Source organism: Schizosaccharomyces octosporus (assembly GCF_000150505.1).
Source record: "Schizosaccharomyces octosporus yFS286 unplaced genomic scaffold supercont6.2, whole genome shotgun sequence".
In the NCBI taxonomy this organism is placed as follows: domain Eukaryota; kingdom Fungi; phylum Ascomycota; class Schizosaccharomycetes; order Schizosaccharomycetales; family Schizosaccharomycetaceae; genus Schizosaccharomyces; species Schizosaccharomyces octosporus.
The window spans coordinates 3,460,736-3,472,573 of record NW_013185620.1 but is presented as its reverse complement, the minus strand read 5'-3'; the positions used below and the strand labels follow the sequence as shown (position 1 = coordinate 3,472,573).

General features: G+C 37.3%; 5 protein-coding genes and 1 non-coding gene across 6 annotated transcripts; 2 read left to right on the top strand and 4 right to left on the bottom strand.

Moving 5' to 3' along the window:
- Positions 1-19: 19 nt before the first annotated feature.
- SOCG_00978 (RTT109 family histone lysine acetyltransferase) lies at positions 20-4,270 on the top strand. The gene has a single exon (XM_013163398.1). The coding sequence runs from the start codon at positions 35-37 to the stop codon at positions 1,157-1,159; it is 1,125 nt and encodes a 374-aa protein (XP_013018852.1). The 5' UTR covers positions 20-34; the 3' UTR covers positions 1,160-4,270.
- SOCG_00977 (DNA repair protein RAD9) lies at positions 65-4,315 on the bottom strand. The gene has a single exon (XM_013163397.1). It carries the CDS (start codon positions 3,747-3,749, stop codon positions 1,344-1,346), a length of 2,406 nt encoding a protein of 801 aa, XP_013018851.1. The 5' UTR covers positions 3,750-4,315; the 3' UTR covers positions 65-1,343.
- A 38-nt stretch (positions 4,316-4,353) lies between these two features.
- On the top strand, positions 4,354-4,427 carry SOCG_16314. The gene has a single exon. It is a non-coding gene; the product is annotated as a tRNA-Asn (tRNA).
- A 174-nt stretch (positions 4,428-4,601) lies between these two features.
- Positions 4,602-5,954, bottom strand: SOCG_00976 (19S proteasome regulatory subunit). Its single transcript, XM_013163396.1, has 3 exons — positions 5,727-5,954; positions 5,596-5,677; positions 4,602-5,533 (listed from the first exon to the last, which is right to left on the bottom strand). Exons 1-3 carry the CDS (start codon positions 5,804-5,806, stop codon positions 4,832-4,834), a joined length of 864 nt encoding a protein of 287 aa, XP_013018850.1. The 5' UTR covers positions 5,807-5,954; the 3' UTR covers positions 4,602-4,831.
- A 942-nt stretch (positions 5,955-6,896) lies between these two features.
- Positions 6,897-8,276, bottom strand: SOCG_00975 (sporulation specific 1,3-beta- glucanosyltransferase Gas4; the record flags this gene model as incomplete). Its single annotated transcript, XM_013163395.1, has 1 exon — positions 6,897-8,276. The coding sequence occupies one exon, from the start codon at positions 8,274-8,276 to the stop codon at positions 6,897-6,899; it is 1,380 nt and encodes a 459-aa protein (XP_013018849.1).
- Positions 8,277-8,610: 334 nt separating this feature from the next.
- SOCG_00974 (cytoplasmic glutaminyl-tRNA ligase Qrs1) lies at positions 8,611-11,031 on the bottom strand (the record flags this gene model as incomplete). Its single annotated transcript, XM_013163394.1, has 1 exon — positions 8,611-11,031. The coding sequence occupies one exon, from the start codon at positions 11,029-11,031 to the stop codon at positions 8,611-8,613; it is 2,421 nt and encodes an 806-aa protein (XP_013018848.1).
- Between the last annotated feature and the right edge of the window lie 807 nt (positions 11,032-11,838).

The following is an 11,838-nucleotide window of genomic DNA, read 5'->3' as shown; positions in this document are numbered from 1 at the left end:
TGTTTCTCTTTATACTAAAAATAAACCCACCAAAATGCAAGATGCTTGGGCAAAAAGAATCGTGGTCGGTAAGTCATTAACCGTTTATTACTTGCAAAGTGAATATGAGAAATGTCATAATTTGTATGGAAAAAGCTCAAAATCCAAGGACTTTAAATTTGCCAGTCATCTCTTTCTAGTGAAAGAGAATGATGTATTGGTCTTTGGATTGGAATGTGTAGTCTATAAAAAATTAAATAAAAGTATCATTTTCGTCGCTAAAGTGGATTCTACTGGATTAGGAACACATTCGGCTTCTTCAAGTGGTCTTGCAGCCTCTGCCATAGAAACAGTGATTAATACTCAATACAAAGAGGGTGCTGTGGAAGTCGAAGTGACCTTATTCGCTATTTCTCAAGGTCAATATCTATTTCCAGAATCCTCTGAAAACGGACACAAACGCGTTTTGTCGGATACCGGACTTTTACACTGGTGGGTCAAATGTCTAGAGACAATACGGAAAGACTATAGTCCACAAGAAAAACAAAATAAGGAGGAAACAGAAAAAATTTCGACAGAAAGGTCTTCTCCAAAAACAGAAAATCATTCGGCATTCATGTTCGTGCCTGGACTCCCGTCTCTTCGATCCTATCTCCCAAATAGCTTTTGGAAACAAGGAACGGCTATACAACATGGGAAAGCCATAGACATGATTCCGCGATACCCAGATGATCCCAAGGCCAGATACCTTTATGAACTCCAAGATCAGCGAAGCGAAATCAGTGTCGCCGAATTTTGGGATACCTTGTCGTTCCGCCAAGAATGTTGCTCAGGAAAATTGGTTGGTTTCTATACTTTAAATTTACCAAAATGTCCTGAACAAGCCGAACCCTTTGAAGAAAGGACTTCTGACTTTGGACTCGTTTTACCTCCTAAACTATATCGCATTATTTATGACTCTCTTTTGAAACATTCTTTTCGTTCTCCTTCGATTGCCTCTCAATCTACAAAAACCTTTTTTAATGAAACCATAGCAGCCATACAAAGGTTGGATGGCTTTACTAAGGAAAGAGTTTCTCAAAAAATCGACGGAATTGTCGAACCTACTCCTCTCAAAAAGCGAGAACGGGAACCATGTCAAACATTGAACGTATTACAACCTAGAAAAAAGAAAAAATAATATCTACATATGTGAATGGATTAAGGTGAAAGATTGAGATTGTCGTTGTCATAAATAAAAAGGAGGAAAGAAAAAACTCAAAACAAGAAAGCAAAACGATATAACAACCCGAAATCAAGACCAAAAACAAGGGGAAGAAAATTATCCAAACACATAATCTTCCCCATAATATACAACCATACATCTATGAATTTAGTACATCGGAATAGCTTATGACGCATTCTATAATCCATTCGAAATCAACGACAGGAACTGTCGTATCCAAATTTCCATATTCAGGATTAGAAACAATTATATCCCAATGAAAATTTATCTTCGTTAAGGAATTTCTATATTCCACTTCGGCTCCTAAAGCAAGCGCTTGAAACATATGAGCTAATACCCTCTGAGAATACTCATCATTAACAACACCATTTCTAGAAAAGTTAATGTTTGGTAATAAAAACAGTATTCTTTTACCAGATAAAGGGCCAATATTATTATGTAAGTGATCGCACAAAGTAGAATCTTGGTAAGGTCCTACTCGCTGTGATAAAATCGTATTTAGGCGTCTCGAGTAACCGGCTGCCAGTAAGAAGGGCGAAAAATCAACCATCTTCTGTTTTTGCACACAAATTGTTATAAACCTTGGATGTACACAGGGAAGGTTCAATGCTAGAGCCTCTAGATATTTTACTTTTCTAGAATGAGTGTCTGAAATTAGGAAAGCATACTTCCAAGACTGCGACCTTTTATGTGGTTTCAAAGGAAAAAATATTTTTCCTTTTCCATTGTAATAATTACAAAACAAAGCACTTAAGCCTTCTTCAAGTACAGCACCACCGTTCTGTTTTACCAGATTTATTAAAAGGGAGCGTTCATTATCATCAACCGTATTCAGTCCGGTAAACACAAAAACACAAGTATGAAATATTGAAGTGTTAGCACTTTGAGTGGATATCTGGTATGCTTTTTCATTATCATCACCAACGACGTAAGAACCCGAAAGGCGCTTTCTGGAATTCGAAGAAGGAGGTAAGGAATGAATATCTATTTCCGACTTTTGTTCAGGGACATGCTGAAAATCACGATCCTTAAATTTCCTGATTTGCGAAGGTATTAGGTAAATTGTGGACATCGGTACAGCAACATCACCGTTTTTATCTACCCTTAATAGTACCATGTCATTTCCAAAAATGTCTGTGCAAGTGACGGATATATTTTCAGTCGACGAACTATAGGTTCGTAAAACACTATGGTTTAATTTCAAAGCAGTGGACCGAACAACATCCCCTTTCTTCAGTTCAAACCGTTTTAACTGATTAATATTAACAGTGCTGGTAGTATAATCATCAAACTGTATCCTAAACTGAGGAATTCCAGAAGCTGATGACACTGTTTGAGAAAGAACAGTTGCGGGATAATAGAAAGCAGGATAACCCTTAAAGAAAGCCAGTACACGATTTTCAACTTTAAGGATATTGTTAATAGGTTTTTCTAAGTTAGGGAGAAGATATCTCAATTTTTCTGCATTGGACTTTTCATTTTCGTACTCTGGTTTCATCTCCAACTCGGGCGAATTAGCGATCTCTTTGTTCTTGCTATCATCAATTGTTTTTAAATTTGAATAGGAAGATACTTTATTGATTTTTCTGTAACGTTTATTAGGGATATTGAATTCAGTCTTAGGAGGTGAATGGTTAGGTAATTCTCTTTCAGCGTTATAATTAGTTTTCCTTTTTTCAGTGGTTGTAATTCCTTTATCCGTCGAGATTCGATTTGAAGTGGGAGTTTCGGATATGACATTCTTTGTATGCCGTACTCTTGATGTAGTTTCTCCATCGGTTTCATGATCACCTTCAGTTGGTACAAATTTTGCCGGAGGAGTTGATTCAATACCAGTAATTATAGGAAGTTGCTGTACCTTGACAGAATGTCGTGTAGGTGTTGATTCTATTTGAGCTGCATCAGCCTCACTCTCGAATGATCCAACAGGATAATCGTAGTATCTTCGTTCTTGAGTGACCGTGTCTGGAACTAAAACATCCTCAAGTATATTTCCTGTAGCCTGTTCATTTGAAGAATGGGGTGCAGGAGTATCTTTCAAAGTGGAAGTCATAGAACCAGGAAACGCAGATCCAGGTGGTGAGAGCAACTCAGGAGAATTAGGAAAACTCTGAGGAGATGCAATTTTGTTCTGTTGGCTAAGGACTCCTTGTTGGTTATAAAGCTGCTCCAACACACGATCGGCTCGATTTGGTGTGGAAGCTTTATGGGATCCATTAGAAGGGTTTTGAATAATAATCTCATCGTCAGAAGAATTAGAAGACGTCGATTCTTTATCTTCCGGTCCAACATCTTGCGTAGGGACCTCAAATAGCTGTGTCAAACTTAGACCATTGTTTTCATTGGTAGGTGTATCGTTATTTTCAGATGAATTCTTTATTCGCTCATTTTTATCTTCCAAGCTATTTTTTGATCGTTTAATATGGTTCAAATCATTACTGGAAGAAGAGAATCGCACTGGAGAATGGGCTACCGAACGTAAAGGGTATGCTTGCTGACTCGACGACTTGTGCTCCAAAAACTCTGAATTACTACTTTTTTGCATAAACAATCTTTACACATCAATCGATACTGATGGCTGTCAAAGAGAAAAAAAGCTTCAAGTTATACCTTCACGAAAAATTGAAAAGGAAAACACAAACAACTTGCGGTGACAGAGACAGGATTAGACGAGACTAGAAATGAAAAAAAAAGGAGGACTTCTAGAAATTTTTTTGTTTCAATTCGTGTCACTTGAATTCCATAAGCTAAGATGAAACTAACAGACTTGGAATAGCTAATTCAAACAAGGATTAACAGAGGGGAAAAATCAAGTATATAAGCTGAATTCTAATTCAAGTAATAAATAATTTATATATATATATATATATATATATTTTCAACGCAGAAGTTGATTAATGAACGCTCGTTTCTTCGACTTCAAAGCATGCGTGATAAATTTGCTAAAGACAGATAGCAAGTACTTGAACTTGAAGAAGTGGGAAGCATCAGAAATATGTATACGTTATAGAAATAAATCCTTTTCAAGAGGAAGAAAAAATGATAATAAGAAAGGTTGGTAACAGTTTACAAAATGTTTTATGCGTTTTGTAAATAACGTTTTTGCTAAGTATATAAATATGTTTGGTCTTATTGACAAGACAACCTAAGGTCGGATAGCACAGTTGGCTAGTGCGCATGACTGTTAATCATGAGGTCGAGGGTTCGAGTCCCTCTCTGACCGTTTTTACTTCATTAATTTTTACTATTTTTAGTTTTAGTAATAAGAACAATATTCTATTAATATTTTACTAAGAATGGAATAAATAAACAGTCTTTAGTGGCTTTTAGTTTACTAGTTTTTGATGAGTTCCATAGCAGCTTTGGTAAATTAAAAAATTCTACATATCCACATGCGTTCGCTTGGTCATGAACTATTATCTTATTTACGTACTCAACTTCTTCATTTTATCTTTTGTTCAACTCATATAGATTCGTTTCTTTTATACATCGCACGTAGCACGAATGAATTGCATCAATCGACTGTTTGTTTGCCGCGACTTATGCCAATCAAATCGATTTTATCCAAAGAAAACTTCCTATTTAGGAACTCGATGGGTATAATTATCTCCCATAGGAATGATTCTATTACTGTTCACGATCTTTATTTTCCTTGACTTGTCGTGCAATAGCCTTTAAGAATTGTAAAGCACCAACCTCGTTGGGGGAAGAGGATTCGTCAGGAGATAATCCTAGAGCGGAAATCACCTCAGAACCGTTGGGAGAGTTCAGAGTTTGACTCAACGATCTAACTGCCTGGGCATATTGAGGACTATTTAAAACTTCCATTACAGCTTCCGGAGTGGCAGGCGTGTCAGGAGGAAGAAAGGGCATCAACTGTTCAATTACTCCTTCCTGGCCTACTAATTCTCTAACATTGGAGGGCTTCAACACGTCGGTCAAGTCCACCGTACTAAGAGAACGCTGAGAAGAAATATTATTTAATAAGTTCCGAACCGTTTCCGAAGCAGAAGCTTCATCCAAATGTTCATCTTGAGTACCTGGAGCAGAAAGTTGTTCTTGATTGGCACTTTCAGTTTGTCCAACTGCGTCGACATCCATTGCGTCCGAAACCGTAGCTACATCTGACTGCACAGATTCTTGAAAGTCTTGACCATGAATCAAAGAATTTATCCGAGAAGCATTGGTATGATCATTCGAAGCATCTATGTCCTGCATCCAGTAGAACAAAGATAGCGAAGAAGATGGGTATTTTAACACGTAGCCTCTTCCATTCTGGCATTCTTCAATCTTTTCAAAGTTGCATTCTGATGGAAACACAACTATATCCTGTGTCATTCGTTAGCATGTATTGTTAATGTAACGCCACGCCCAGCTTTCTCTTTACATACGTCTTCTGGTGCATCCATTTCATTTCTCTTTCCCCATTGAAAATGTGTCAAACCATCTGCGTCTCTGCTCATAGAAATAAATCTACCCTTCGTTAGTTTTTTGTTCTTTCGTTCCATTCGCCTTTTCTTACCCTTTCGCAGGATCCGCTCGCAGCGTTTTTGTTCCTGGAACTCTACGAAGCTTCCCAGCTTTGAAAGTTATCAATGACATGCTGAAAAACCGTAGCAAGCTGCAACTATGTGAAAGACAGAATCTTTGATTTTCTATAGGAGGTTTTTACAAAGTCAAATAGTATGGTTTCACTAACTCGTCTTAAACTGATTTAGTACCTTCGTTGCGATGCCCTATAGTGTTCGTGTCTAATATTACAAGTTGAAAGTGAATGTATAAATTGGTTATGAGTCTATTTACTTTATAAATTATTCTTTCATCAATTCTTTAAAATTATTCTCTCTTTGTGACTGAATTGTCTTTCTCTTTTGAAGACATAAATTTGTATGCGTTGCTTGACTGAGCTGAGCGTCAATACATGATACTCTGCAGTTGTAGTAGTATTTTATTTAATCACCAGCTTTTCTTTTTCTATAGTTTTGTTCATAGTTCTTTTGTTTCGTTTTCTTTTTTGCTGCAGATTGGCCCTGCCATGCTACACGTAAATAGATACTTTTTGACACTTGGAAAAATCATGAACCAGCGTCTTGGGGACTGAACCTAAGAATAATTTAGTTTTAACTACAAATATATCTTTTCTCTTGAAATCTTTTGTAGAAGACACTATTTAGCTAATTGATTCTAATTCATTATTTGATCTAATAAACAACATATGTTAATGTTATATTGTTATTGATTTAAGAAAATATGGGAATATTAGTTTACATCCTGATCGATGATTATGAAAATATGCAAAAGTTGTTTTACCTTATGAATCATAAAGAGTATGATCTCCTTGAACAATGCTTGGTGCAATCTTCATCAGATTGTCGAATTCAATATGTTTAAATACATGAATTCCATGCATCACATAAGAGATTCATAAACCTTTCTCTACTACTATTTTACTGTCCATGCTCAATTCAACATAGACTACTACCACTATTCAGTATATGCGATTCACAACCTATATTCATTGTTTTCTATATTTCGTTTTAACTCTTTAGAACTTAATATAATGTAGTGTGGATCCATCAAGTTATTCTTTTGCCATTAAATATATAAGTAACCAAAGGCATCTGGTTCTTTTTCAGATTTGTACTTCTGTATCAATGCATGATTCCGGCGAAAAATGAATGACTCTTACAGTCTAGAATTTGATAAACATTGAGACCAGTAATACCAAACTAAGTTGTACCAGTGTGAAGGTGACTCTTGAAGATGCACTTTCTTCTTCCTCCTGTTCTTCCTTGTCTGGAAGGTTAGCCTTTGAACTGTTTGTAGTATTTGATGCTGGCTTAACCTTGGGACGCTTAGGAGCAGTATATTCATTTCCATCATGATGATGATAAGGAGACCACATATTTGTAGGTCCATCAATACCCAACGGTTCTCCAGCGCCCTCTTCCAAATAAATTTTAGCTTCTTTGGGCATAGGAGGCAAAACATCCCATGCTTGAAAATAGGTAGAGTTTCTAGGGCATTCACTTGGACTGGAATTCTCTCGGTAACCTCCATCTCCCTTTGGATTTGGTACCTTTTGAAATTGCTTCATCAATGTGACACAATTCTTAGATATCTTGCGGTTTTCATTATCGTCAATGATAACAAGACCATAGTTATTCGGTTCAGCGGAGTACTCGTATACCAATCCTCCAGAAAACGATTCAGTCATTTCAGGGGAATAGATGGCCTCAATTTCCGTAAATGGACGATTTGGTGTTTGATCTTCAAAGATTTCAACAGTGTTGCAACCAAACTCAGACAAAAATAGAGGAATGGAATAGTTGCTGAACTCTCTAATGCGATCAAAATATCCAGAAACGCTCATGCTGGAATGGCCACACCATTCATACATGTTAAAAGCGTAAAAATCTGCACGTTCTTCTTCATTTCCGCAGTTGAAGTAATGAGCCAACTCAAGTCTATTTTCAGCTATGTCCGCTGCAGAATAACCAACTGGGATTTGTCTACTAGCATGTTTCTTGATGTAAGCCTTGACATCTCTAGTTGTAGCTTTGACCCAAGTAATGGCTGTCGTTTCATGGTCATTTACGACTTCATTGCCAGAGAAGAAGCCAAGCACATTATCATAGTCTTTAAAAGCATCCACAGTAGAAAATACGTGTTGTAAATAAACTTTATTGTAAGATATGGCTGGATCAGCTCTTGAAATCGAATGGCGAAAAGTGTTAAGATCAAGAATGACATAGATTCCAGCTTCCTCGAAAGCCTTCATACAAGTATCATGATCAGCAGCATTATCCACTTGATATACTCTGATGGTGTTGACCCCCATTTTCTTAAAGATTTCGACATCTTTTAAGCACGAATTGGTAGCCAACGGGTCAACTAATGAAGAAGAACCACCAGGCTGATAGTCTACACCACGAAGATAGAATCTCTCACCACTCTCAGAGTCAAAGAATGCGTTTCCCTTGATAATAATAGGACTGGTTTTAGCAAGAGACCCAATGGCTCCGGATCCTAAAAGTAAAAGAGCATATACTAAACGACGACCGAGAATCATTGTAAAAATACTGCTTTCGTCTTGATAAGTATGTAGAATACAGTTGAGTAACTGAGTAAATATGCGTTAATGTTAAATATTATCATGAGCCATATCCTTTATATATTTACGAAATCATGGCCAGATGTAAACAAACAATGGTCGAAACCCTCAAACCTAAAAGACACACCCACACAAACAACCGAGTTCTAAACAAATAAAAACATTTGATTGGTTATAATAAATCTATGTTGTTATGACCATTAGGTCGATATTAACAATAACAAGGTGTCATTAAGAAATTCAATTTCTAGCACCCCAAACCCTTTCCTTATATTTATATTCACAAGCATAATTAATCCTTATTTTTAGCAGCCTCCTCTCCTCTCAAGGAAACGATGCGGTTCAAAACAAGTTCGTCCTGACCCTTACTAGTCTTGTCTAAACAAAAGTAGCCAACGCGCATAGCTTGGAAACGGACACTTTCAGGACTTCCAGCTTTATCTACTCCTGCAGATGAGTCAGTCTTTGGCCAAGGAGCAGACTTAATGAGATCGTAAATTCCGGTCTCAACCATAGAATTCTTCAAGACAATTTCACTTTCCGGATTTAATTGGTCAGCCAAATCATGGTCCTTCAAAGCGGCAGGATTATCGCACTTAAACAGATTGTTATAAAGACGGGTTTCCGACAAGCGGACGGGACTGCCGCTTGCACTATCTTCAGAAACCCATTGAACAAATGTTTTAGGTTTCATCGAAAGGCTTTGATCGTACTCAGCTATGATTTCTACCACCTTTCCACTATCGTCTTTAATAATCTTCTTAGCTACGACAGGGCAAGAAGCTCGGAAGAGACCGACAGGTTGATTTAATGTCAAACGGAAAAAGTCACTGGAGGCTTCTTCACGGAAATCCGAACGATCGATATAAACAGTCTTAGTCAAATACTGAGTTCGAGAACCCATGGAAGGATTCTTGGGGTTGAAGGGTATTTGAATCTCTTCTCTATAATCATCGGCAAGATTTTCAAGGGTAATCTTGACAGGATCGGGGAGAAACATAAGACGCGGGACGCTATTTTCAAGGAAAGAACGAACACAGTTTTCGAAACGAGCAACCTCAATATTACTAACGGCAGTCGTTACACCAACATCGCTAACAAATTCAAGAATAGCACCTGGGGGAACACCACGACGACGAAGAGCAACAAGGGTATACAAGCGAGGATCGTCCCAGCCGTGAACATAACCTTCATTAACGAGTTTCATAATCTTTCTTTTACTCATAAGGGTTCCCACGACATTCAAACGACCATATTCTCTCTGAGCAGGGCAATACACCTCGAGAGAGTTACAAAGCCACTCATAGCTAACTCTAGAAAGAATAAACTCAGTAGTACAAAGGGAGTGGGTAATGTTTTCAAATGAATCCACTAAACAATGAGTAAAGTCATAGGTAGGATAAATTTTCCATTTATCACCTGTACGAGGATGAGGAGTGTCGAGAACACGGTAGGCAATAAGATCCCACATTTGAGGATTGCCATCATCCAAATTTTGTTTCATTCGCAAAATTGCTTCTTTAGGTTTGTATTTTCCATCTCTCATATTACGAAACTCTGCCAGGGATTCCTCAATTGGACGATTACGGTGAACGCAAGCATATCTAGGGCCACGCTCTTCACCACCTCTTGCCTTTTTGATTTCAGCGTCGGTGCAGTGACAAATATAGCCTTTATCTTTCTTAATCAGCAACTCGGCAAGAGCATAGAGTTGATCGAAATAATCACTGGAATAAGTGATCTTGTAAGGAGAGAATCCAAGCCAGGAAATGATGTCCTTTATGCTTTCAAAGTATTTTGCCTCTTCAGCTTCGGGATTGGTGTCATCAAAACGTAAATAGCAGATACCTTTGTGATGGCGAGCAAAGCCGAAATTGACAGCAATAGCTTTTGAATGGCCGATATGAAGATATCCATTTGGTTCGGGGGGAAATCTAGTGACTACACCACCACCAGTTGCCTGTAAGTGTTCCTTCATGCGTTCAGGAATGAGCTGAGGATTTCCGCCAGGCTTGTGTAACTTTGCAAGAAAGCCTTCTTCAAACATATTGTAATTGCTCTTACTAGAGCTTGTTGTACCCTTCTTCTGTTCTTTGGTATCTGCCTTTCCTTTGTTTCCCTTGCCCTTCTTACCAGTTGGAGCGTCTCTTTCATCTTTTGGACCCAAAAGCTCCAAATACTTCTTGTCGAGTGTTTGCTTAACATCCAGTTGAGAAGCCCATTTCAAAATAGGATGCTGGCGCAAGGCGGATGAAGTTGCATTGAAAGAGGCATATCTTTGTTCAACGATCTTTTCTTCATTTTCTTTTATGTACTGACCAACCAACTCAGTAATTTGTTCTGGTGTACAGGTGACACCAACACCTAATTCCTTGTCGAATTCTTCTTCATTAATGGAATCTGTATTTTTACAATATCCGATAGCAGCATTTACTTGGAGAGTGCTCTTTATATCTCCCTTGACTATCTTGGAGCAAATATATGGTTCGTGTTTTTGCAACTTTGTGTCTTTTTGTTTCAATGATTCATTTGCCAAGGTCATTAACAAGTTACCAACGGAACGATCACATCCTGACTCCTTCAGTTTGGCCTCGTCAATTACTCTGTTCAAAGCAGAACTCAACTTTTTGTTTTTCAGCGTATCTTTGACACGAGTTTCATTCAACCCAATGCTCATAAACTTTCTATCCAACTCTTCCACGCTCACGTCCATAATGCTAGCACCTTATTGAAGAAATATAAACTTGTTTTCCCGGTGAAATCACCTCTTTATGCCGGTAAAGAAAGCAAGGAAAGTAGAAGGTAAAATCTTCGTTCTTAACTCTTTTGCCTTTAACGAAAGATGCGCTAAGTTTTATTCCAAAACCGAATATACATTTAGTGTGTGTTTGTGATAAACCTTATATATGTTTAGTGGATAATACAGAAAAACGTTAGTAAACAAGGAAGCCTTGAATTTTTGAAAATCCATAAATTAACAAAAAAAAGAAAAAAGAAAGAAGAAACACGAACTATCGAGTGATTAAATTCTTAATGCATTTTTGAATACTTATTGAAATAAGTCCAACTGAATGTAGACTTCTTTTGCTTTATTATTGACTCATCCTTGCTCATACTGTGAATATTATCATACATACAAAAGCTTGGCAGCAAGGATTCACTTTCATCTATTATGATTAAATATTGATCTATTTACCAATAACCATTTTGTAGCTCATGAGACGCTACATTCATTGAAAGGAAGTTAACTCCGTAAGTAAATAAAATAGGGAATTTGAAACATCTGAGATGTAGTACCACTAAATCCTTACAAAGAAGAAAAGGTTTTCGTCTTAAAAAAAAGGGTTTCCTTCCACCTAGTTGGCTAGCTAAGAAAACAACTTGCTTTTGCAAAGATATTAATTTATTGATATAATCCATATAATGCTGCGAGTCGATACCGATAAAACATATTAGATACTTACAGAGACTTACATTACTGAGCATTTCTAAACGAAAACTCCCCTTTCTTTGTTGCTTG

Coding starts and splice junctions, on each gene's coding strand:
- SOCG_00978 (XM_013163398.1), top strand. CDS start 35: ATGCAAGATGCTTGGGCAAAAAGAATCGTGGTCGGTAAGTCATTAACC.
- SOCG_00977 (XM_013163397.1), bottom strand. CDS start 3,749: ATGCAAAAAAGTAGTAATTCAGAGTTTTTGGAGCACAAGTCGTCGAGT.
- SOCG_00976 (XM_013163396.1), bottom strand. CDS start 5,806: ATGTCATTGATAACTTTCAAAGCTGGGAAGCTTCGTAGAGTTCCAGGA. Junction 5,678..5,726: donor CGAGCGGATCCTGCGAAAGG/GTAAGAAAAGGC, acceptor AACGAAGGGTAG/ATTTATTTCTATGAGCAGAG. Junction 5,534..5,595: donor AAATGGATGCACCAGAAGAC/GTATGTAAAGAG, acceptor CGAATGACACAG/GATATAGTTGTGTTTCCATC.